This window comes from Hesperophylax consimilis, chromosome 16 (assembly GCF_061612785.1).
Source record: "Hesperophylax consimilis isolate HC1 chromosome 16, BYU_Hcon_1.0, whole genome shotgun sequence".
In the NCBI taxonomy this organism is placed as follows: domain Eukaryota; kingdom Metazoa; phylum Arthropoda; class Insecta; order Trichoptera; family Limnephilidae; genus Hesperophylax; species Hesperophylax consimilis.
In genome coordinates, this window is record NC_142851.1 from 14,765,604 (window position 1) to 14,791,797 (window position 26,194).

At 36.7% G+C, this 26,194-nt stretch overlaps 1 protein-coding gene across 1 annotated transcript in view; it reads right to left on the bottom strand.

The window, feature by feature from the left end:
* Nucleotides 1-3,415: 3,415 nt before the first annotated feature.
* Nucleotides 3,416-26,194, bottom strand: part of LOC149416772 (cell adhesion molecule Dscam2-like) — a 31,271-nt gene continuing 8,492 nt past the window's right edge. Inside the window, exons 3-27 of the mRNA XM_089641320.1 lie at nucleotides 23,313-23,464; nucleotides 22,994-23,084; nucleotides 22,537-22,861; nucleotides 21,804-21,939; nucleotides 21,211-21,330; nucleotides 20,909-21,085; nucleotides 20,646-20,790; nucleotides 19,019-19,167; nucleotides 17,028-17,238; nucleotides 16,231-16,370; nucleotides 14,971-15,041; nucleotides 14,346-14,598; nucleotides 14,097-14,243; nucleotides 13,848-14,012; nucleotides 13,548-13,677; nucleotides 13,257-13,447; nucleotides 12,713-12,892; nucleotides 12,008-12,199; nucleotides 11,375-11,560; nucleotides 10,639-10,965; nucleotides 8,646-8,805; nucleotides 7,702-7,880; nucleotides 5,371-5,565; nucleotides 3,999-4,103; nucleotides 3,416-3,624 (exon numbers count right to left, since the gene is read on the bottom strand). Of these exons, the coding sequence (XP_089497446.1) occupies nucleotides 3,506-3,624; nucleotides 3,999-4,103; nucleotides 5,371-5,565; nucleotides 7,702-7,880; nucleotides 8,646-8,805; nucleotides 10,639-10,965; nucleotides 11,375-11,560; nucleotides 12,008-12,199; nucleotides 12,713-12,892; nucleotides 13,257-13,447; nucleotides 13,548-13,677; nucleotides 13,848-14,012; nucleotides 14,097-14,243; nucleotides 14,346-14,598; nucleotides 14,971-15,041; nucleotides 16,231-16,370; nucleotides 17,028-17,238; nucleotides 19,019-19,167; nucleotides 20,646-20,790; nucleotides 20,909-21,085; nucleotides 21,211-21,330; nucleotides 21,804-21,939; nucleotides 22,537-22,861; nucleotides 22,994-23,084; nucleotides 23,313-23,464 (4,246 nt within the window). The 3' untranslated portion in view covers nucleotides 3,416-3,505. The remainder of the gene's footprint in view (nucleotides 3,625-3,998; nucleotides 4,104-5,370; nucleotides 5,566-7,701; nucleotides 7,881-8,645; nucleotides 8,806-10,638; nucleotides 10,966-11,374; nucleotides 11,561-12,007; nucleotides 12,200-12,712; nucleotides 12,893-13,256; nucleotides 13,448-13,547; nucleotides 13,678-13,847; nucleotides 14,013-14,096; nucleotides 14,244-14,345; nucleotides 14,599-14,970; nucleotides 15,042-16,230; nucleotides 16,371-17,027; nucleotides 17,239-19,018; nucleotides 19,168-20,645; nucleotides 20,791-20,908; nucleotides 21,086-21,210; nucleotides 21,331-21,803; nucleotides 21,940-22,536; nucleotides 22,862-22,993; nucleotides 23,085-23,312; nucleotides 23,465-26,194) is intronic.

A 26,194-nucleotide genomic window follows, 5' to 3' on the forward strand; every position in this document is an offset into this window, starting at 1 on the left:
ATCTTATCACGAATGTAAAAATAAATACACAATAATTATAATTTTCTTTTTGATAACTTTTTACACCTTACAATAATACAGCCACGCTTACAGCACAGAATAGCGGAAGCAAGATACAATTTAATGTTATTTTTATATTATGTTACCCATTAAAATGTTGTGGTTATGAATAAATACATTTATCAAATAAATAATTGTAATATTATTTGTAGCCCGAATATTATACATCAAGGCTCTGACTCCACTGGGATTTCAAGTCGCGCGATTAATCGCTGTGACCAAAAATGTAAAAGTTTTATTTTTGCGACTGAAAAATCGCGTGACTAGAAATCGCAGTGGGTTTCAAGATTTATTATTTGTTTTGCTCTCAGAGCCATCGACTATTCTAAAACAATCATCAAAAAATGAACACATGATAACATAACCTTTAATTTTTTTTATATTAGTTTTAAAATATTTATTCACATAAAATCAAGATGAAGATTAATTACAGTATAAACGATTTTTTTTCGCACAATGGTATTTTAACGAGAACTGCATACCGTAATTTCGATTTATTTCTAGAAAATAAAACGTGTTTTGTGTTATTGAAACATTTTTAATACTACCTACTTAGGTACTTTTAAAACATAAAATAATAATTCTGAGATAAAAACACACGTTGGTAAACATTTTTGCTTCAGTTTCCTACATAACATAAATATAGCTCAATTATTTTTTTCCTCAGGGTATATAACTATATCAAACATTCACTTATTTAAGCAGTTTGTTATTTTTGAGTCTGCCTTAAAATTTCCAAATTTTCGTAGACAAAAATACAAAAACATAGAGAATTTTCATACACAAAATAACATTGCTGTGTTAAATAAAATTGACAAATCGGTCAAGGATCGGTTTGTTTTGAATATTACGATGTTTTTTGACGATAAAAAGGGGGGGGGGAGACATATTTACTGGATTATTCAAGTAACCTACTCTAAATTGGCTATATTTTATGTCAAAAGTAAAACCGCGTAAGGTTGCTGACTATGAATATTTTTAAAAATTTTTAATTAACGATTTGACATGATAACATTATGATTTTATTTACAATTGTTTCCGTTAAAATTCATTCAATAAGTACGATTTACCAACAATTATTACACAATGCAGTTAATTGACAAGCTATTCATTGACTTTAATAATAATAATTATATATTTTTAATCAATTTACATACGCATTTGTATCAAAATCACTAACGGTAACATTTATTTCCCAATTTTGGATATTTAAACCCTTTTTTCCACTCATATAAAACGTGATCACACAATGTTATTTCCAATTTGTGTGATACATAATTTGTAATAATTTAACTTTTTTAAAGTTTTTTTTAATTTTTTTTTTTATCACAGCTTGGAATTTCAGAAATCTCTTATTCAATAATAAAATTGAAATTACCTAATAATTTTAACAGAATAATTCATTAGATTTATCTACAAAACATCGCCGAGCAGTTTTCATTTCATCGACTTGCATTGTTCATGATGCAACTTGTTGATGTTCACCAAAACATCAGCGCCAAAGTTTTAGCCGGAATGTTGCAATCCACTGAACCAAAAGACGTATTAGAAGAAAAGGAGCATCACATGAATATTATGACGAGGGAATGCAGAATGGAAACGTATCTATTCGAATTTACTTTCTGTGCTCTAAGCTCCAGGATTCAGAAGGGATATCCATTACATTATTTGAGATGGTTGGTAATTATCTGTTAGGTATTTTGTCAGGCCGTAAATGTACGAGTACATTCTCGCTCTTGTTAATGATGTCAGAGTAATCTCCCCTTTCTGCAACATTATTTTATGGCGAAATTCCACAAATAATCGATATAAAGTTGATAAAGAAAAATAATTCTTCCTGCGTCTGCTCAAAGAAAATGCTATTGAAGCTCCATTGAATCCGAGCAATTTTGACGTCAAGAAGTTGGGAAATCAGTTATTTTCTTCTGTAGTGCAGGGTCTCTATCACGATCAAATTGATAACTTAATACTATCGGATCGATAGGCTCTGACGATTTTATATAGATATTCCTAGCACGGTTGCGCTGTCGACAGCCGAACCGATATTGAATCGAAATAACAAAAAAGTTATACGATGGCAACAATGATCTGCGGATCTGTTTATATATTGACATTAATTAAGGTAAAACGCTTCGTAAAAATTAAAAATACTAATAAATTGACAATGTTGAATTTAAATACCAGCTTTTATGTAGATTGGCAGTCCGCATGTATTTCTTATCATTAAAAGAGTTAATGAGGAGAACAATTTTTTTTCTCCAAGCTGGAAGGGAATTAATTGATCGCGTCTTGGATGAATTATTTATATACATGTATGCGATTTCATTCAATTCTAAGAGTTTCGTTAGTTCACCTACTATCATTAAAAAGGCCCTTTATTTTGCGCAACGACCGAAATTATTCAAAAAGTTTTATATATTGACAGTACACCGACACTGTAGAGGTCGTGGTAAAAGCGGCGGCTTTTGTCTACCGACAGAAGGAATAATTATGCTGACCGTGCTCGCAAATATCGCTAACTGACCGAAAATGACGAATTTAGTCAATAACACATTAAAAAAAGTAGGCCGACTAACTTTATTTTGTAGGTTTTTTGCTACAATGAAGCCTGCTCAGTATTGGCAAAAATGATCCACCACAAACCAGTGCCTATCAATGAGTCTCAACAGTCACGAGCGGAACATCCACTGAGAGTTGATGTCGGCTGCATTCGAACGAGTGATTAACTCGCTCTTTTGTAAAACAGCAATCGTTACAGCTGCATTAAAGTAAGAATATCTAAATCAGTGTAATTATTTTTTCAGCCCCTTCAATTTCATCGTCTTTAAACAATATAGGTAGAGACACCCATTCATAGAATTAACTATATTTTTTCGCGAATTAAAGCAATAAATGGTGTTTTAAGCGATAATAAAAAAGATTTTTTAGTCGCTATAATCTTGTATTGACATATCATAGAACGAACATGACACACTCTACTGTAGAAACATGTGCCATGTTGAGTTTCAATCAATAATACAATAAACATGTTTCAAGTGATTTTGCAAATTTGATTGTTTTTACTCTCTTGCAGACTCCCATTCTTTGACGTTATCCTATTAAACAATAAAAGCTATTTTTTCAATTATTAATGCTACATTTCTTAAAAATTAAAGCTATGAATGGGTGTCTATAAATATAGGTAATCGTAGTTCCCCTTATTGGCAACAGTAAAACCATATAGCTCTCGTGAAGTGCCACCTAAAAATAATAATACAAATACAAAGAAAGGAGAAAAATAATAATTTTTTGCAAAAAAATTATCAATCCGTAGAGCAAAATCTACTCAATTTCATAAAGCTCCTTTCCAAACTTTTGATTTTTGGTTCAGCAGATGAGCTTTGAGCACCCTTAACGATCATGAATTTCGAGTACAAAGATCAACAAGAGACTAGACGAAAGCTGGCTAACTGTGCGATTGGTGTATCTGCAGCTGCCTCTCGGTGTAGTGTCGCGGGGTGCGCGCTCTTTCAGTGGGAGGAGACATGTCGTTAGACTCAGTGCTTGATTCACGTGTGTATATTTCTGGAAGAAAAATAAACAGTTTTCATTAACGAATGTAATTTGAGGTCCTGAAAATGTTGTTCTACGTTCGTAATTCGCGTTGCGTTTCTTTTGTGGGACTTCTTTATTTCCCCCCACATATGGCAACACTAACGCGAATTAATCCGCTGCTATACGCAAGCGAGCATGAGAAAAGGAATCTTCATTCCTGTTTTAGCGTTCGATTCAACCGCCAGTACTACCACTCTTTCTGCCACCGTCACCAAATTACAGCTAATTACAGACCTATACAAAACACGCTGCCACACGTTCTTCCTTTTCGGTCAACGTTTAGAATGTGATAATATTCTGAAAAAAAAATTAAAAAAATAATTTGTGTCACATGTATACCGTACCTTGTTGTGGCATGGGTACACAGTAGGAAGGTCCTGAAAATTGTCGGTTTCTGCTCTTTGTGCGCAATGGCTGCAGCTCACATCCGCTATCTATCCGGTCTGTATCTGAAAACAAAAAATCATTATAGTAACAAAGAATTAAAAATACCAATAAATTATTTGGTTTGATTTGAAGCATCAAAAATTGACTAGAATTCTACCTATCAAATATTTAATGAATGTTGGAGATAAAAATCTAACCCCGCAAAACTTTCATCAGGGGTACATCAGGGATGCATTTTGAATCAATTTCTATTCATTTTCTTCACAAATGACGTCGAAAAAATTATAGAATCATATGGTATCATATTATCTCTCTCTACAGTGGCGATCAACAAGATGTTACTTCACTCAAAGTGAGATCCTGCATTTGATCTATGGATATAAGCTGAAACTGAATAGGTACTGCAAATACCACTTTTGGTAGGTAAAAAGCAAACGCCAATACTTCACAGGTATTTGGCCGATTTCTTTTTGCGGCAACAATTTGAAAAAACTTCTGGGAATTATTTGTTATAATTATTAATAGAAAGCACGTGATTAATGATTTCAAACATATAGGGTAGTCACAAGAATTGGTTTCCACTCTTAGTATAGACCTAGTTATTTGAACTTCCGGTACATTAGACATCGTCAACAAATCGGCAATCAAGGCTTTTATGACATTTTCGATATAAGTTACTTCAAACAAAGTTTCTAGAAGTTAAAAATCGATTTTCGACTCGTCAGCGTTTGACTAACATTTAGTTAGTTATTATTGGAATAACGTAGACCCGTGAAATATCACAGGATATTATAATTTAAGGTTTTGCAAAGCTGAAAGTGTTTACAAAAAAATTGCATCAGGATCATTGCATTTAAAAAGAAGAAATTTACCTTTCAAATGTTAGTAAAGTTGAAAAATTACAATCTCTATCCAAGACATTATACAAATACAAGACACGTTATATTCATAGGAAATTCGAGGAAAGCTATTCAAGGAAAATGTGTGCGCAAATGAAATAGCTACATGAAAGGCCTGTCAAATTACTTTCGCTGGACCTAGTTCAGAGAAACCACGTTATTTTCATCTTAACTTCTGCAAAAAACTTAAACAAAACAAATACACATGTCGAATAAAGAATTATTATTAATTAATTAATTCAATTTGATACCTAATTATCGCTTGTCTGATAGGTTTTTGTAAACTTACTATCACTTTCAATTTTGAAAATTTACTTGAATAAATTTACGCATTTTGAAGGAAAATCATTACATCACCAATGCAACGACAACCGAAAATAGTAAGTACGTTTAATTTAGTTGTGATGTAAGTGTGTTCATAGTTGTTCACCTTTGGAGTTGGTATGCTTGTGAGCCTTTTGTGGGAAATGACGCTTGCAGGGGGCTTGCAGTGGCGGCTCGTCGTTCTCCAGGTGCCCGAAGGTGCGGAACTGCAGCGTGTGGTCCAGCGTGGTGGGGACCGCGGGACCTGGCCGATTGGGTCCGCCGACCTGAAAGGTGGCGTAGGGACTGATCTCGTACATCTCTGCAAAGACATGCACGAAATGAATATTTTTTATTTGTATGTGTACATCGGTTCCACGACGAAACTTTATTTCAAGAAAAGTGAAGAAAGAAACGTGGTATCTATCAGACTTTTGTACCAGTGGGGGCTCGTAACTTTTGGGTACTAGAGTGCTAATATTACAAAACATGGCATTATTGATGTTGTTGTAGCTTAAAACTATCTTTAATTTTTTTTCGAAAATTCGATATTTTGTATGAAGATTTTCACTGACTACCGCCTCGACCACTCCACCGCTGTCATCGCCGCTTACACCTGGTATCATCGTCATTGGTCCGGAGTCATCTTATAACTGGGCTACTGACTCACCCAAATAACCCCTGTGACACAACAAACACTATCTTTCATTTGTCTCACTACCAAATCCCAAAACAGTCATGGGTAACAAATAAACTAATGAGTGTGTGATTTAAACCTTGGAAGGTATAGATACAAGACTTTTTAAAAGCTAATAAATAATACAACTTAATAATTCGCAAATTGGTTTGCAATTAGATCTGATGCAATAATATTATTATGACCTCTGTAAGTACAAAAGTATACCTAATGAAAGAGAAAGCGATATAATTGTATTAAGGCGACACAAAAGTCTAATAACGCAATAACCATCAAATTATTTTAAGTGAAATGGTTTGAAAAATTAATAAAACGTTTTTCAGTTATAAATTTAGCGGTAAGCACCAGATTTTATTTTTCTAAACAATATTATAGTAACTCCCCGAGGTATTCGTATATAATTATCTGAGATTTTAGCAATACGTTCATGAGAATAAATTAATTTAAGCCCCGCTAAAGACTAATTTTCTAGGCCTGCTAGAGTAAATTCGTCCAATACGCTGCGCGCAAGCTGAATATTATTTTCGACGACTTCTTCACTTACGTCGATAAGATTCTGACTTTATTTTAGGGTTTTGTGTCGTCTTTATTATAGAAGTACCTGCTATTTGATTCGAACGTCGAACGATCGCTTCATGGATGTTCTTTTATTTTTTAATTTTTGTTTTGCAATATCTGCCATAGCAACCAAAATGTTCGTGAAGCTTCTTTACCTTATAAAAGCGACAGCATGAAGGAACTCGACAGTCAGTCATGCATTCGCAGTTTTACGAGTGACCATCAATGCGGACGCGGCATAAATGAACCACTCACTGGATCAATATCTTCGGGTTTTTCGTACTGAGCCCGTGGGTCCTAAAGTTTGCCATAGATAAAAGTCTGTAACTGAAAAATATACGTCACTACACGACATACTCACCATCGACTAGGATAGAAACTATAAAAAGTCGTAACCATAGACAATATAATTCTCATTCGGAGCCAACCCCATTGGCTAGCCTAAAATCGGCCAATGACAGCGGCCTATAAACATGCATGAAGTGCGCACTGGTTTGTGGAAAATATACGTCACAAGTCAGCCATAGAGATTACCGTGTCTTTTTTTTTGACCCACTTTTTTCTCGGAGTTATACCCCCCTGGGACGCGGCCACTGCTCGCCGCGTACCGAGGAGGCGGCCGACTCTCACCGCCGGTTCCCCGCGCGTAGCGTCTCGCTCCTTCTTCACCACATCGCACAAGACCATCTACATACACTAGGCTTTGCTCGGTTCATCCATGGACTCTTATGGGATCATCATAGCGCCCTGGCTCCAGCTCTGGCCAGCACCACATCCACGCGCCTAGACCCAGCGGCATCCTCGCTGGTCTACGCATCGGCCCGCGACATCCTCGCCGGCCTGCAATCGCCCGTTCAATAGATCCATCGTATCTTCGGCTACATTGTTCAACACTGGAAAACCCGGAAGACCAATGATCTTCACCAGTTCCTGACACATCCACGAGTCCGGTCTCCATCAAGCGGTATCGACTCACTGATCCGCACATCGACCACCACTTCACCGCCTGCATCCGGTATCATTGCCATCGGTCCTGAAGTCATCTCCCATGCTGCATCCTGACTCGATAAAAACACTGTGACCTTCAACAGCCTCTTTCACTGTGTCTCCTCACCAGATCCCCAAAGTCATTCAAGTGATTATTTAATTTATTATACTGACTGGAGAGTTTTCTGTTTTATAAAATCAGTAAAATAAACTTACCTGCGGACTCTCTTCTCATTTTGTCAGTATGTCCCTTAATGGGAGATGTGGAATAGTCGTGCTGGCAATTCCTGATGTTTTGTTGCTCAGCGCAGATCGTTTTCTCGTCACTGGCTTGTGACTGGCTACGCTGCCTCTCTTCTCCGTAAACCGACTCACTCGCACAATGGCAGATTACACTGGAAAATAAAAAAAGTCTTAAGCAATTCATAGATTTCAATCGCCACATGAGTCGCTTCTACCACTCGGCCGGCAAATCATTTAACAGCTCGGCTGTGAAATGATTTGCCGGCCTCTGTGATTCCTTTCTTTTACAAGGGATCTCTTGATAACACCGGTTCACTCTTTGCTTTTTTCTAAAAGACCTTGCGTGCAGAGAACAAATCATGCTTCCCCAAAGATGACAGAGTAAATTTAAATTACTAACCTCATTGCCTACTGTGTTTCTACCTAATGAGACTTCTGGTATCCAGCTTAAGACATAAGCAAAATTTTACTGAAAAATACTGACAGTTTTGTTTTTTTTTTAAAGACTGGATATTTTTCATTCTCCAAGGTTAAAATAGTTTAAAAGAATAAGGACGGGTTGTTTCTCAGAATATTAATAATTCATCAAATTCAACGTTGATTTTCAAGTTCCGTGAAGGTTCTATCCATCTTCTCTTATTGAATAATTACTGGCCAGTTCTTTCACAAAACTACAATAATAAAAGAACTTGAAGGAATCCTTCACAGAACTTGAAAATCAAACAATGAAATTTGATGAATTATTCAAATTCTGTGAAACAACCCATTCTAAAGCGTTAAATCTGTACCCAAGAGTCAATGGTCATGGAAATAACTTAACAAAAATGAGTCCTCCTGTCACAATTAATTTGGAGAACTGTTTTGTTTCCTATTGTAAAAGAGGTAAGATAGACTTTTAATACAGAAATTAAACTTACTGCCTTTTCATGATTAGCAAGTACGCCACTGAGAGTGTGGAAATGGCGGCTACAGTGGCAAGGATGATGGATATGAGGTTGAAGATGTTATCCTGCGATCCGTCCAGGTCGTGAGGGTATATTGGCTCCATGGGAAGATCTATTGAAGGAGATATAAGAGCTGAAACAAAAATTCACGTGAATTTTAACGGTAATGGGACATTAACGCCATTCCAAACCAGCTATAACTACATTAAGGTATTCCAAAAATTTATAAATCGTTAATAAAATAGAAAATGCAGCCTTTCTAGCTTAATACAACTATATTTTACGTTGATTTATTTTCTGTATTCCTCGGAGTATAATTATCCGATCAAAGGAAACCGAGGAAGTAATGTAGATATAATATGTCTCGACGCCATTTAGTGGGAAATTTAGCACTAACAAAGCCTTTCGCACAAAATAAAGTTGTCTGTTTACAGGTGAAAAAATATTATAAGAAGTAATTATTGATTGAAGTACTAGTACATATTGAATTATTACGCGTGTTGGAAATAAGCCGAAAAGCTCAGTGATCCAGAGCACCTGAACGGACATCAGAAGGTGCAGGTTCAATTCCCGTCAGGGGCATTTATTTTGACTCGGGAGATGAACCTATTACTAAAATCTCAAATGTTTTTAAAGGAATCCCTCGGGATGTTAGTAATTCGTCGTTTAGAAAAATAAAATCTTCACCCCTAAATTTGTACTTGAAAAAGGTTTCATACAATTTTCAAAACGTTTTACATAATATATTTAAATGGTAAGGTCAATTTTTATTAATCTTAAATATAAATAACTTATATCCGGAGAGATCCCTCTAGAAAAATTTGAGATTTTAGTAATATGTTCATCAGAAATCATTAAAATGTGAGCGTCGAGCAAACCCTCGTTATTAGTCTTATGTCGCCTTAAAATAGGTAACACATGGTTTGGTAAACCAACCACGCAAGGTAAAACCTGTACAGATTTCACATTTGCAAGTGTTATTCAAAGCTATAATATTATGTACATATCCCACTACACTATACACTTCTTATACCACTACCTTGAATTGAAACTTGAAAATGAATCGAAAACACCAAAATATTTTTAAATAAATTCCATAATACTAAGAACAAAGCTCTGATTGATGTTCTCACGAAAATATAAATAGTCTGAAGCTGCCTATCTACGATTTTTATTTTATTTATCCGATTTCGTAAATATGTTGTCACTTTTTTGGAGTGCAATTGGAATGAAATCGGAAAATTGATCGCAAAAATTCTTTCTTGAACTAACTAACTAACTAACCATCACGCCGTTTCCCCATAGGGGTAGGCAGAGAGGATGGACCGCCAAACGATTCGGTCTTGGCACACACTCCTTGCCTCATTCACATTCATACATCTTCTCATATACCCTCTTTTATTTTTCTGACTCTTGACATGGCCCGACTCAAGTATCTGATTCACTTGGTCGTGCCATGTCTTCCTCGGGCGTCCCCAATTTCTGTTACCATTCACATTTGCATCGTATATTCTCCTTACACTCCTTTCTTCGCTCATGCGCTCTACATGCCCAAACCATCTAAGCGTCCCTTTCTTGATCTTACTACGCTTATATCAGCCTTGCACTCTTTGCGGATCTCCACATTCCTCACACGATCATACATGGTTCTACCACACATACGCCTCAGGGATCTCATTTCAACAGCATTCAATCTACTTTCATCCTTTCTTTGCCAGTTCCATGCCTCACTTCCATACATCAGGGTAGGTATTGTGGACTGCTAATTTCGCTTCTTTGGACAATTTTTTGTGTTCAGTCCTCCTTTAATGGAGTTACCTGCATTTACCCTTCTTTCAATATCTCTATCAGCCTTCCCATCTCTTCAGCCTTCCGATCTCTATCTTTCTTGAATGATGTGAATATTTGGTTAACAACCTAATTAATGCATGCTGTAATGTACTCTTAAATGACACGGCTTTTTTACCCCCAGATAGAGTGGTTGTCGCCGCCCTGATAGTCGCCTCGCTCCTGCCGGCATGATTCTCCGCTGACAGTCTGATCTCGTACCACTGGGCGGGCACCAGCGAAGAGAGCAGCAGGGCGGCCGAGCCTGGCACGTTGGCCGCTCTCCAGATGCCGGCGTCCTTACGCCCGCCGCGTCTCCATTCCGCGCCTAGGGCCAGCAGCGGGCACAGCCCACCCTCGCCTCCCGCCCCGCCCCCACTACCTCCCAGCGCACGCCGCACTTCCACCACTATAGAGGAGGAGTTACTCCAAATCAGGTCAGACCAGTCTTCGGGAAATTTCGGGGCTGCGGAAGAAGAATCAGCATAATAATTTCTATTTTATGTGAAGTATGCAATTTTCTAGAAGGGACTCATATTGAATGAATAGAGTATTTTATTATTATTCTCATAAACGTTATTATTATTATTCTTGCCATTGACATCACCTGTACCGTTCGGGACGCCATTGTTGAGCAATGTGAATAGATTAATAAGTTTTTCCTCTAATTTAACGGGATGTTTTAACACTTCAAATCGGAGAATACGAGAAAACGCACTAAAAAAATACTGCCATCAGTAAATTAGTATTAGATGGCGATTAAACAAAAAAAATGCTAATCTTTTGATGTGCTCTATTTCTACGGCTCAACTTGACAACACTATGATTGATTGTATTATGAAATGCAATAAATGAAAAAAAAAACAAATTGTTACCTTCTCCTTTGGTATTGACAACAATAGAAGCACTGGCATCTCCTTTTCCGACTCTATTGTGGGCCGTTATTTGGAAGGAGTATCTCGAGCCACATTTGAGTCCATCGACCTTGTATGAAGTCACTTCTGCTGAAAGTTCTATTATCTGGAGGCTTTCTTCTAGCCTCTTGTAACTTAGGGTGTATCCTAAAATACGAAAAATACCGTTTATAATTATTCAGATCATCATTACATTCATAGTTAATAGATTAGGTACACTAATATTTCCAAATGCTACGGAAAAATACTTAGGACGGGTTGTTTGACAGAATTCGAACAATTCATCAAATTTAAAAGTTATTTTCAAGTTTCTTGAAGGTTAAAAGTTGGATAGAAACTTCAAAGAACTTGAAAATCAACTTTGAAATTCGATGAATTGTTCAAATTCTATAAAAAAAACCCGTCCTTAATATGTTTGTATTTTTTTTCGTTGGCACTATAGCAGAGGCGTTTTATACGCGAATTGTGAAATATTAATATGTTGAATTACTAAATGATTTTGAAGTCAGAAACGAAAAAGAAACTGCAACTGAAACTGGATCTGAACAAGAAACAGAACTAAATGAGAAACTGAAGCACAACAGTTTTTCTTGCCTAATATGGGAGAGCCCCCATCCGAAGCATTAGGGCTCCACTGCAGCTGGGCGCTGGAGGCCGTGGTGTAGAGGAGCTGCAGGGAGGGGTGTCCAGGGGGCAGTAGGCAAATCACCGTGTAGGTTATATCGTCAGACCCAAATAGATTTTTAGCTGAACACGTATAGTTCCCACTGACAGTTTGGTCAACACCTGAAATCATTATATTTTAAATAGGAAAATAGAAAAAGTTAAAAAACTACTACAAAAGTTGTCTCTGGCGTTCTATAGTGCATGCTTCTGGTTTGAGTTGGAGGGTACAAGTTTGATTTCCACCCAAGTTTTAGTATTTTTTTATAATTTTTTTTTTGAAAATCAACAGTTTGATCTAAAAAATGCTTTACAATCGTAAGGAATAAGGAGAGAAATATTGTAGGTTCAAGAGACTTAATGAATATAGTTAATAACTCATAAAACGAAAATAATTTGAAAAAATAAATAAATATATGAGTTGTGGATAATGAGACAAAAATTGCAAGGGCTATAAGCTATAACCAATGAAAAGAAAATAACGGGACACCTTTAAATTTAGATCGATAGCCCGATATACCGGAATATGAAGTTACCGAATTGATACATTTCAACGAAACTTATACCATTTAAAAGGTCTGAAGTGTCAATCTTCGGTTTTATTTACATTAAAAAACTTTTTGATTGGAATCTTACTATGAATGAGCAAATTCCCTTCAGTTGTGACTCTGTATAAGTGGCTATGAGTGATAGTCCTCTGAGAATGCAGCCATCGAGCACGAGGGGTTGGGTTTCCAACAGAAAGACAGCCAAGTAACAGAGAACGTCCTGTACCACTCCGTACCGTCCCGCCGAAAGATGCTATACGGGCACCAGCTAGAAGGAAAAAACATCGTAAATTTTAATTGCATCGTAAGTGGGTGGCAAGGTCAAAAAATGTTGAATGAACCAAGGAAATGGCCTAGTCGGCAAAATCTAGCCGTGTCAGCAAAAACCACTGAGGGTTCTTCTAAACGGCATTGATCGCAACATGCGACGGTAGTCGAGTAACCAACTAACCGCTTTTATTTAAATTTCGTCAATATTGCTTTGCATGTGACGTATAAGAATATAAAGAATGCAAATTAAACAACGACTTCTTAGCTGACGAAATGTTTTAAAGGAGAGGATAAAATGGAAAAAATTGTGCCATATTGGAAAGTTTTAGAGTGATTCATAATTTCACTAATGGTCAACTCACCTCTTGCTGTAGTGACTTGCGTAACAGGAGAAGTAGAACCCCCTTCTCCAGCTCCAGTACTGGCAGAGAGCCAGAATTCATATCTCCCTTTCTCCACCAGGCCTCTTACCTCCACCGCTCCTCCTAACCCTGCGCCATTCATGTTCTCTGCCTCTGCAAGACTTATCTGCCTGCTGATGGGTTGACCACTTCTAGAAAATTGACGATAGTTATTTGCTAACAAGTTGAAGCTGCTTGATGACAAGTCAATATTGTTTTGAATGCTTGAAATGATCAAAGTTAATAGCTCACCTTCCAGCTTCCCGGTAGTAGAGGGTGTAGAAAACTATATTTCCATTAGGTTTTTTAGGGGGCAGCCAACTAACGAGAATCGATTCTGCCGTTGTCGAAATGGCTTTCATGTTTGCTGGTGGTCCAGGAACTATAAAATAAACCGCATGATTATACAAAATCTTTGAATTGTGGGATATGAAACAGAATACAAAGAGATCAAGAAAATAAATACTTCTATTTCCAGTGAATCATATGGTAGGTATATTATTTTTGGTAGATCTAACTGAATCTCTGTTACTTTTTGATCGAACGTCTTACTGTCTTCTTCCGTGGTGCAGAACACAGCTGGACTGAGGATGCCGTCCCCCGCCCCCGTGTAGGCCAATACCTGGATGGAGTAATTAGTATACTTCAGAAGGGCGTGAAGGTAAGTCTCACTGCTGCTAGTCCTCTTCACTTCGGCTGCTGAAACACTCTCTTCCACTGAAACAAAAATAAAAACGGATCACAATTCTACTACTTCAAGACCAGAATCTTCGTTGTTGAAAATGTATCGTAATGACTTACTGTAAATATCAGACAGAGGCTTGTAGAGTATCTTGTAACCAAGAAGATTTCCCCCGTGATGGGATCGTGGGGGAGAAGCCCATTCTATCTTGAGGCTTTGAGAAGATAGAGGTGTGCAGTGAACTGATTGAGGTGGAGCAGATGGAACTGAAAAAGAGTTTTAATATTTGAAAACATGTCTCTACCGGAATTGCACGAAAAAATTCAAATTATTCTGATTTTAAAGTTTCATAAGATTGGTCTTCTTACCTCCTTCTTTTGTAGTTGCCAAAACCGGCACGCTCGGAGGTCCATTTCCCGCTCGGTTGGCAGCCGAGACAGTAACCCTATACCTGGTGAACTGCGCCAGGCCGGATATGGAGAATCTCCCTGATGCAGGACCCTTGACAGTAGCTGAGCTAGTGTGGGGTATTTGGGGACTGGAGGCCTCGGGGTCTGACGACTCGGACCAGTGAACTGTGAAGCCCATTAACTGTCCATGCCAGGCGTTCATGGGTGGAGACTAAAATAAAATAGAAAAAAATAAGATAGAGCGTTGGTAAGTGAAGTTTTTGTGCGTTTTTTTGTGTCAACGTAAAAGAGCCCCCCTTTGGAACTGTTAAATCGGTTAAGTGCCCATCACTCTCATGGGCGGACCAATAATTTGTAATTTTAACAAAAGTTTTTAACATAAGCTCTTGGCAGCAAATGTGTTAAGACATTTAATCCGTGCGGGTCCAGAAGAGGTTCAGCTTAAATGAGGGAGATAAGACCTGTTACCTGTACATAGTTTTCACCGAATGCAAGATTAATTATTCTAGTGAGGTATTTTATTAGGAGAAACACTTAAATTATTAAAAAAAAAAACTTATTTAGTGTTGAAAAATAAACGTACCTGCCACGTAACAATAAGTTCTCCTGCTTCTCCTGGCTGTACGTGTACGTTTTGTGGAGGTTCCGCAGGCGCTAAAAAACGATTCAAATCCATAAAAAAGAGAAATTAGTAACGGACGGTATGATAGAAAGATGCCCAATTATAAAATCACCATTGCGTACGAACGGTTTGCTAGAACAGAGCCTGGGTTCTCGGTTCCTGAAAATTCAGTCACTATGGAGCATTTCGCAAGTGCGCAGTGTACATGTTGTCTAAAGTCGTTGGTCAAAAAATTCGGTACGACGGGTTCCACTCTCAATCAGAAGCCTGCAGGATGGTCAAGGTCAACAAAAACAAAAGAAGCCGCTAGTGAAGTTAGGACTTCCTGCAACAGTATATATTCTGACCGATACACAAAAATGTTACTAATTTTTTACTTCGCGAAAATGCAAGAATTTGAAGCCTATAAAAACAGGATATGGTTTCAACAAGACCGCATAGTACGTCAAATGTGTCATTGGCATTCGTCATCGAGATGTTTGCAGGAAAACCCATATCAGAACGTTGGGACATTCCATGGCCCCACAGGAAACCTGACTTCTTTTTCGGCAGACACATTAAAAGTCGAGTTTACTGCAATTATCCAACTATACTTATTGCCTAGTTGAAGTTCAATATTCGAGAAGAAATTGCAGCTATTTCAAGCGCGACCAGCGAGGTTTAAAAAGTTTCCAGGTCCAAAGAGATCCAGATTAAGAGGTCCGTAATTTGAAGAGTATTTTAATTGAGATGGTTCACATCACAGCAATGTTCATTTCGAAAGATTAATTTTGCTGGTATTTATTTTAAAGTAAATAAATATTAGTTATGGTACCACTAATAATTGTTATTAACGATTTTTTCTATTTCACGCAACTTTTTGGCCTACCTGCATCTCGCTTCTACACCATGTATCACACTGAGAAAATTGACTGATATAAAATACTGTTAATTTATTAAAAATCTGGTCAAATTATTCATTTTTCTGTTAAAAAACGTAAATGCAGGCTGGATTTCCTAACAAAGTACCAGTTGAAAGCGAATGTTTTATGAGGACGGCGAAACACGTCTCAATACAAATACCAATATTGTCGCATTCCGTCATGATATTTATTGGGGAAAGAACACGTGCGTAAACATGTGTTTCGATATATTCTGTAAGACTAATATTTTATCAGAAAGTTGGCATGCTTCACTTTTTATCGGGATCATTTTTCTCCATGCATGGGCAATCTTTTGTACCTTCTTCGTGCGTTTTCGCCATGATGGTTTCAGTGAAAGAGCTGCTCTCTATCTGGTTGACTGCCAGCATTCTCATGGAGTACGTTGTGTCTGGTTGGAGACCGCTTACTTCACCTTGCTCCATCGTATCACTTCCCTCTCTATAAAACAGAAAAATTATACTTACTGGGGTCTAAACAAGGTTTTAACAGTTTGTATCAGTGGGACATAAATAGGTACTAATTAGTGTGAATTTCAATGTCGTTTTAGAGAGAAACACAGCTTTATGTATATTTGTGATTAAGCTGATAATTTTTGGTTTCGTCTTAGTGTAGCGAATTGGTTGCATAACAGAGAAAAGATTCTTCATTTAGAACATCGCATCTTACCATGGCAATACAGTTCGGTTTTTGAGCAGTGTTACGATTAATCGCAGCTGTAGTTAATTCCCTTTTCTGATTCAACATTTCGGATTGCGTTAAAGGGTTTATCGTCAGATCATCGGAAGCTATAGCTTCTGCCTTGAATCATTAGGTAATCCATATTAATCAGTTTACTCTGCTGGCTTTCGTAAATATCGGCGTAAAAAGCAGGAGATAACATTACATGTATGACACGCCCAGGGCCAGCCCTGTGGCAAATGGTAACTGGTACTAGTAAAAACCTCAAAGGCGCTGTGTTAGGTAATTATCAACGCCATTGATCATTAGCTCATTGGCGCCTTGGCTAGTCGGCGCAGGAGCGCTTGGCCCTGAACACGCCAAATATCAACCAACATGTCAAAAAACTTATTTTACGTAAATTTATCATACATTTACCCTGATATTGAGTGTATGGAGGACGTTGCAATAGTGAGATTGACGATGCTGGCACTATCCCAAGAGTCTCTGGCCTCAGGACCCAAGGGCTGGTACTGCAGCAGGTAGCCCAGCACCGGACTGTTGCCATCGAAGGGTCTTCGCCAAGTCAGACGAACTGAGCGGCTGCCTACTTGCATTACTTCAACCCTTGTGGGAGGGTCAGGCCTTTCTGTAAATGGATGCGATAATAATAAAAGCTGGTTATTTGATGATTTGAGATTAGTTTTGGTGAATAGAAAATCTATCTTCTACTGATAAAAACTAAAATTTGATGATGAAAATAATGACGATTTTACCTGGAAAACTTTAGACTTGGAATATAAAAAAAAAAACAAAAAAGAATTTAAAAAAGAACGTTATTAACACAAAAGTCATCATAAATACCAGGCAATAAAAACATTTTTCACAATCTTACACAAAATGAGGAAAACAAAAAGCATTTCATATGCAAAATAAATATTTGGATATAAATAAAGGCGATATTACACAAATTTTAAAGAATAAAACATATAAATAATATTGTTTATATAATAAAAAAAATAAAAATGTATTATCTTTTCTCTTTTTTTCTCTTTTGAATAAAGAATAAAAGTTTTATTCAGTCGTTGATGCATCATAGTATTATTATACTCAACCGTACAACATAACAGCATATTACCTAAGTTTTTAAATTTAAATTTTTCATTGAATTTTATAGAATAGTCAATAACGAAAAAAAAAAACAAAGTGTCGTGGTAAGTAGATATCATTTGAGCAAAAACACACAATAGGTTTTTTAATATAGATACCTGTTTTTAATATAGTTTTGGCTCTTTGTAGATATTTCGACGTTTGAAATTTGTGTACTGAGGAACCATCAACATACCAAGCTCAACTATTACAGCCATATCAACAAGCATCCAATCAACATTATAGTCATTCTTGACGAGTTCTTATTACCTACTTCTTGGTATCGAGCTTTGCAGGGTATTTCAAAATTGGCCGTAGTAGCTAATAAAGGGGATTTGCTATGGTAATATCTTAATTACTACACAGATAAATAAGTTTTCCTTGCTAAAACATTCACATCTGGCCTAATAATGGACACTTTAAAGTTATCCGAAAGCTTATCCTAAGAAGGACGTGAAAACGCAATATTGCGATTACTGTTTACACCAAAAGTTAAAACAAATTATAATATTAAGTGATGTTTGCTTTACAAAACTTGCGAAATGTTTAAGGCATTTAATTTGTTTTATTGCAGTAAGATTTCAAATATACGATAAAACTAAGAATGTTGAATAATGTAATGTGTTTTCAGCATTTTTTCTTGATTTTTTAGATTTACCTGTACCAGGCCCGGAGCACGTGTTTCCGTGAAAATAAAGAGTCAACAAAATTTCTTAAAAACTTAAGGCTGCGTAGTTAGCGTTCAAAGATGGTTTTAAAAGGAGATATAATGTAAATAAGAATGATATAATATTATCAAAATGATAATAACTCAGCGAAAATGGTGAAAATATTTAATAAAACATGACTCGTTTGAAATAGAGAAAAACTCTCTCGACAAATCGGGCTTAAGATTACCACTATTCCGCAACGAAACAATGAAAAACTCTCTCGACAAATCGGGCTTAAGATTACCACTATTCCGCAACGAAACAATGAAAAACTCTCTCGACAAAGCGGGCTTAAGATTACCACTATTCCGCAACGAAACAATGAAAAACTCTCTCGACAAATCGGGCTTAAGATTACCACTATTCCGCAACGAAACAATGAAAAACTCTCTCGACAAATCGGGCTTAAGATTACCACTATTCCGCAACGAAACAATGAAAAACTCGATAATAATTTACGGCATTTTTGTAATGTTCGGGCATTCTGATATTAAAAGTGATTTTGAAATACCATTTTAGATTGAAATTGGAAGAAAAAGAAAAGATTTTTGTTTTGTAGCGGCGCAGTACCTTGAACGGCCAGATGTATGAAGTGCTCACTCCTTCCATAGGCATTGCTGGCCTGACAACGGTAGAGTCCTGAGTCCTGTCTGTCTGCTCTCTCTATGCTTAACTGTGATCTCAACCCGTTCTCCTTCTTCAGCTCCGAAACGCTTATCCTGGAAATTCACATAAAACAGAAAATATTACAGATAAAATAAAAAAGAATGTCAATAATTCCGCAAGACAGCCCACGCATAGAAGACGTAGCAAGATGGCTTATCTGTTATTCGAAATCCTACAATACGAAAAAGTGTTGAGAACCTAGAATTTTTGGGGCTAGATGATGTCCAGGTTAATACCATATCGTTATGCATGTGAAACTGGAATGAAACTGTAGCACAGTGTACACTAATAGGAGACCAACAGGAGTGAAGGCGTTTCTGAAAATTATCATTATTCTCCAAGGTTTATAGCACTATTGAGGATAATTAAAATATAAATTTTTCTCCCGTGATGCCTTCCAAAGTTCGGTAAAATCAGATGGAGTTTGAAAAGCCTGATCAGTACGACGCAAAATAAAATTATTCTATTAACATCCATACCTTGTGACTTATGCAGTGGCGGTTTTCTATAAAGTGCGTTTGTACAGGGAGCCCTTATTAAAAAGCTGAGATTATGAGACAAACTTGCGTTATAATAATATTAGCATATTATAAACACGTCGTCATTATAATCGCCGCGACCGAAAGATAGGTCAAATAACAACCCAAAATTCCCACACTGTGCGTTATAAAATCAGCACAAAATACTTCATACAAAATAAACAAACCAACACAATCCCCCTGACGGTGAAATCGTATAACCTACGCCAAAATAAAACGATCTTTGTGCGGCGTGATAGAAAATGATGCTACGTGACCTCCGGAATTTGAGGCGTGTCACCGATATTGGCCGAGCCGTTTCCGCCCGCGCTGGCAGCTGAACTTTGCAGTACCTAGGTAGATGGAATTTTAATGTTATTTTACTTTAGTAGTTTATAATAAAATTTTGAACACTTATTATTTTCTTGTTGGTGCATTACTAGATTTTGTCTTAATTGTCTTAAGTTGCTAGTAATGCAATATTTTGTTGCGCTATCTCTAGTTTGGTTTCGGTTTTCGACTATAAAGCAGTTGCATTTACTGATTTTTCATTTGCTGTTTATTTTTCTTGTTAGTTATAACTAATGTTGTACTATTGCAAAATATAGTATTGTTTACATAAAACAAAGATAATACCAGTTAGAAAAAAGAATGTCAATAATTCCGCCAGACAGCCCATGCATAGAAGACGTAGCAAGATGGCTTCTCTGTTATTCGAAAAGGTTAAAAAAAGGTTACACCGGTCGGTGGCCGAGTTGACATCGCGCTTGGGTCCCACTCAGGCATAGTGTGTTCTATTCCTCGGCTGGCTAAGTCCTCCATCACAACACAAGCAACATTTTCAGCTTACTGTGGTGGTAGTAGGAGATTTTCAAATATTGTCAGGTTATTCGTAACCCGGGAATGTTTGTCTTTCTTTTGTTTATAAACGAAAAAAAAAACATAATTTCTCCTCTTGATATTATGTTTTTTTGACCCCAGTGAAAAATACCACGAACCGCCACTGGCCTTACCTATAGTTATGTGTGTCAATTGGGCTGGTATTGTGTGTCCAAATATTTTGAACTGGGTTATCTCCTAAGATGTCACACACTAAAGTAACAGGATCATTTCTTCTCGTTGTTATATTTTGCGAAGAAACATCGAAACGGGCGGGTTCTGAAATTTGAAGAATAAAATAGCAATTAGGCAGGTATTTTTCTTTTCAATCACAATATAAGTATCTATATACCTAATAGGTTACACAGTGATTTCATTTTTTGATAAATCCCATTACCATTGACTTCCACCACGATGTTCTTGTATAATATATTTCCGATTCCATTTTCCGCCGTGCACCGATAGATTCCTTCATCTTGTGATGAAATGGAGTTGATAAACAAGGAGCCATTGTTAAAGATACTCAGATGTCCACTGATTGGAGACAGGGTGTCGAAGTCTTCACTTAATTTGTCTGAAATATAAAAAGGAATATTGAATATTAAATTAAACGAAATACAACGGTAAGTGGAAATACCATAATATAAACGGAGCGTCGGAGACTTCAAAAATAAATATGAATAACTAAAAAACACTTACTGTGTTGTTTGGACCAATAGGTTCTTGGCTGTGGATATCCTTTTGCGTCACAGTTGATGAAAACTGAGCTGCCTAGTAAAGTTGACAGATCCTGTGGTTCATAATGCCAGTACGGAGGAACTGAAACAAACACATGTTTTTTCTCTTTTCTTGCTCAAAGTTGTGTTGAAATATACCTATAGACAAAATAACTAGATTAACTATCAATTATAGTGAAAGCCCGTACAATAATATGTGAAAGAAGTTAGGAAGTTAAACTCGTAAGATAAATTTAACGGAGGCCATATTTGGAGTGGCAAAAATATGCCGTCCTTCTCTTTGCATGTATGAGAATTAGATCTCTTCAACGATGTGTATGAAGTTGATGTGTTCCTTCCAGGTTTCTTCAAAAGGTATACTGTGTTTTTGTTAAGCAAATAAATTAATTCGGGATTGGGATAAATGTTGAAAAAGCGAATTGCTAACCCGAAAAGCGATCCCATTTACAACACCTTTTCAAGAATCCAGAGAACATTCTATACACAGCCGATTAATTATCATAGTTATTGGACTATTATATTGATTTAAGTCGTTTTATTTGCGGTCTGTCTTACCTTTGATGATTAGTTCAGCGGACGTGTTCACTTTTCCAGCAGAATTAGTGGCTATGCAAGTGTAGGAACCACTGTGACTTGAAGTAAGGCTTTTGAATATTAGATAACTGAAGAATTCTGCACTTCTTTCATCAATCTAAAAGAAATAATTTCGTGTGATATCATTAAAATACCGTGAAAAAGAATCACAAAGATTTCGTCAGTTTTTAAATTGTCTTATACAACACGAAAGTGATACATAAATTATTTGATCATGCAGTATCATTCTTGAGCTGATCCGACTACTTAATCCATTCATTTGCGCATCATACAAGTTTTTTTTCACCTGCCACCTCCCCTTCATCCACCCTTGGCTTGTGTCCAAATCATCTTAGCGTCCCTCAACTACTTATGTATGTTTTTTTATTATTTAGTTTTACGCCCAGTTGGACTTTTAAGTGCATTTTAAGAACATAATCGTAGTGAGCTATCGAAAATTATACACAATTTTTTAAAGCGTGAAATCACGTTCAAATGATAAAGAAAATGAAAAATATCTATAAATAACGCATCGGACATTTGTAATTCGAGAATACGAAGTTTTACCAAACATTCGTTTCAGGGATTTCCACATCTAGTCTATTTTCGTTCTTGAGGTGCCAAACACCATTGCCCTATAATCAGGATCTATATCTACATGACAATACAATCAGGATTCTAGCCAACTGAATTAAAATTTAGTAATTAAATTTACCTGTAAAGTTGGAGACAGAGGCAGACCATCCTTCATCCACGAGAAGTAGATTGGCATATCTCCTGAAGTGACCGTGCAAGACAATTGCGCCCTCTCTCCAGACTTGAGGTTAGGCAGGGAAAACAGTGGAGACAGGACTGGGGGACTGTTGATCACAAGCTGAAGCTCTCGCCTGGCTAATTCACCTCCAGGAGTCGCCACTGAACAAGTGTAGCTTCCAGCGTCTGTTGAGGGGTCCAGACGAGATATCTTCAGGATTGAACCGTCTTGTTTGTACCTGGGGTTTGAGGTTATCTTCTGGCGACTGGACTCCCATTTCACGTAGCTGGTAACAAGTAAGGACTATCAAACATTTGTATTACACGGGTGGTCGAGTTTTTAGTAAAAAAATTAATATCTGCTATTTTCTACTAAAGGGATATTAATTAACAAAATATTAAGATTATTGCAAAATTACCTGATGGGGTATCCGTAATAAGGACAGAGAATTGTAATGTCTCCACCAGTAATTCCTTTCAAGGTACTGATCGATCTTATGTACGGAGGACCTGAAAAAGACAGTTTTGTTTGATACAGAAGCTTCCGTGGAGATCATCAGCAAGCATATAAATTTATTTTAAAGAAACAATATCCTAGAGCAACATTTTTCAATTTCTTCAATTTCAGTGGTGTAATGTATTCAAAGGTTGGCTGATCGAATTTACTTTGAAATATCATGTCTTATTTTCATGCGAAATCAATGAATGCTGATTCTAATGTTATATGCACACCATTACCATAAACATTGAGCCTTGCGGAGTGCGCACTCTCTCCTCGGGGGTTCATAGCTTTGCACTCGTACAGCCCGCCGTCTTCCACCCGCACGCCAGAAATATTCAGATGAGACACCACGAAGCCTGCATGGTCCATGAACTGGCCGACTGCATATCTAAGAAAATACATTTATTATCACTCAGAAGTGGGAAATTTCCACCGCGTTCCTTCTGCATACATGGGTGAAGTGTGGTCCAATTATGTAGCTTGCTAGCTACATGCAACCAATGACGAGTACACTATAGATGGTTCCTAACGCTTTCTTGGGCTCACGCGCTACTGCAGCCCTTGGAGATCCACAGTTTCGCATCATCAATTTCGAAGCACCGGGTGGTCAGAGTAACAGAGCATCTTTGGCGCGAAAGGTACTGTCGCCTCTAGGACTTGAACCTAGGACCCTCGCCTTGCTGGGGCGCCACTCTACCAACTGAGCTTGACATTAGCATGTTTCAAATTTTCATTTAAGAATCGCTAACATTGTTTTCAATAAATAAATACTCTATCATTAAAAATTTAAAGTTATTTTTTTTTATTTATTTTTTTATTACAAGATAATACATTACAAAATGATAACAAAGTAATAATGTATTATTCCCAATGAGTTTATATAACTCATTTCGGGAAAGACAACATTAGAAAGGACAAGGCAAATAAATTAACAAAACATTAAAATAAATACATTAAAATAAATAAACGCAGATGTTATTATGGAGTACCAGAGAAAGATTGTGTTAGTCATTAATGAAACTGCTAAGGAAATATATTTTAAGAGCTTTTGTCAATGTTTTTTTGTTAGTTGCCGGAAGTTTTAAATTACTAGGTAATGGGTTATATTGTTTATGTGCAATGTATTGTAAGTAGTTAATTCCAAATTTGGTCGTGTAAGTAGATGACGATAAATGTATTTGATTTTGTGATCGTGTTTTGTGCTGGTGTATGTCACAATTAAAGACTGGTTTAGTGTTGGTGTGTGAGGAGTGTTGAATTATTTGTAGAATGGCAGTTGTGATGTTATACTTTGGCAGGACTGTAAAAGGAAGTATTTGTGTCTGTGAGTATATATCTTTGACGTGTGTATCCCATGGCAGATTATATATATTACGTACGGCTCTATTTTGAATTACTTGTATTTCGGAACTTTTTATTTTTTGAATTTTTCAAAATTGCACTCTTTAATTAAGTTCGTCTTAAAATTGTTTGCATATACGTAATAGTATTATAAGTATTGATAATAAAAGTGTGTGGCCAATTGTAAATTATTAAAATTGTTATTTGTATAGGGGTTCCATGAAAACTCAACACGGTGACAATTCAACACACTTTTAAAATATGATATAAAATCATTAGCAACGATGAAAAATTTTTTGACTTTATATCAAATTTAAAAAGTGTGTTGAATTGTCACTGTGTTGAGTTATCATGGAACCATATTTAGATAATTAGGAATACTCCCATTTATGCAACTTCACGCGAAGCAACTGCAACGGAACAGGTTGAAAGTGACCCGCGCTTTATTAGGGAGGGAAACATGTCGGTTTTATAGTTGCATCCACAATATTGTGCATAATATTATCATTTATGACGAAAGCCGTCTACTGGGTTTATTGAAGCGCAATTCCGCTTTCCTGGCTGTGTGGCGGCTGCTTTTCAGTGTCGTCCCATCTTGCGATGCTTTTGTAAAATTACTTGAGGTTATTTTTTTTTTTTTCCATTATTTCTGGCTTTCACCCTTCAAGGGTGTTCTTGGCCATCATTTAAAATTATTGAGAAACGAAAGGTGAATTTAAATATTTATTTTATTTAAAGAGGCAAATATCAAAATTATAATGAAAATTGGAGTCGAGTTCAGACTTAGAAGAGATGAAATGTTGAATCGAGGGGAGGCAATTTTAGATAAGGCTTGATAGAAGAGAGGATATTTGTTTAGAGAGGGACAGCCAAAAAATATGTGATCTAAAGTTCCCACTTCAAGACCACAGAATGTACAATCTGGGGAGTCAAGGACGTGAATTTTAAAAAGATGGGAAGGAACGGAACAATGTCCGATCCTCATTCGAATTAATGAAGAAATTTCTTTTTTTGAAAAATGAGGGAATTGCTGAAACCACGGTTTTGATGGAATAGTCCTTGAGGACTATTGAGGACTATAATTGAGGCATAGCAGGCTCCCTTGGATTGACTAGCAATGTGCCAATACTCCGACCAAACATTGCGGGATCTATCTTTGATGATGGAAAAAATGTCAGATAGGGGAATATGGTTTGCGAGGGTAACAAGAGGGTTGGACGCTCCTTGTTTTGCCACGGCATCCGCAATATCATTACCCATGACACCAAGATGTCCAGGAATCCAAATCAGAGTTAAAGTTTTACCAGAGATTTGAATGGAGGCTATCATCTCTCGAATAAGGCATACAAAGTGATCATCAGGATGAAGAAGAGGACTGGATTTAAGCTTTTGGAGGGAACTGAGAGAGTCAGAGAGAACGAGGGAATGTTCAAAATTATTTTTGATTATATATTTGAGAGATTCTATTATTGCAATGTACTCGGCTGAAAATATTGAAAATTGATTTGAAATTGAATGAAATATTCTGTCATTAGAATTATTGTGGTAAACGTTAATACCTATACCACAGTTAGGAGAGTCGGGAGATTTGGATCCATCAGTAAATAAAAGAGAAAAGTTGGGCCATTTAGATGAAATAATGTCATTGAATATATTATTGACAGTTCGGGCCGGGAGATTGGAATGACTTTTAAGGATTCCGATCCCTTCTATTATTGTTGGGGATAGGGTGACGTCACTATATTTTAATTTGTATAAGGGAAGTTGATCATTTTGG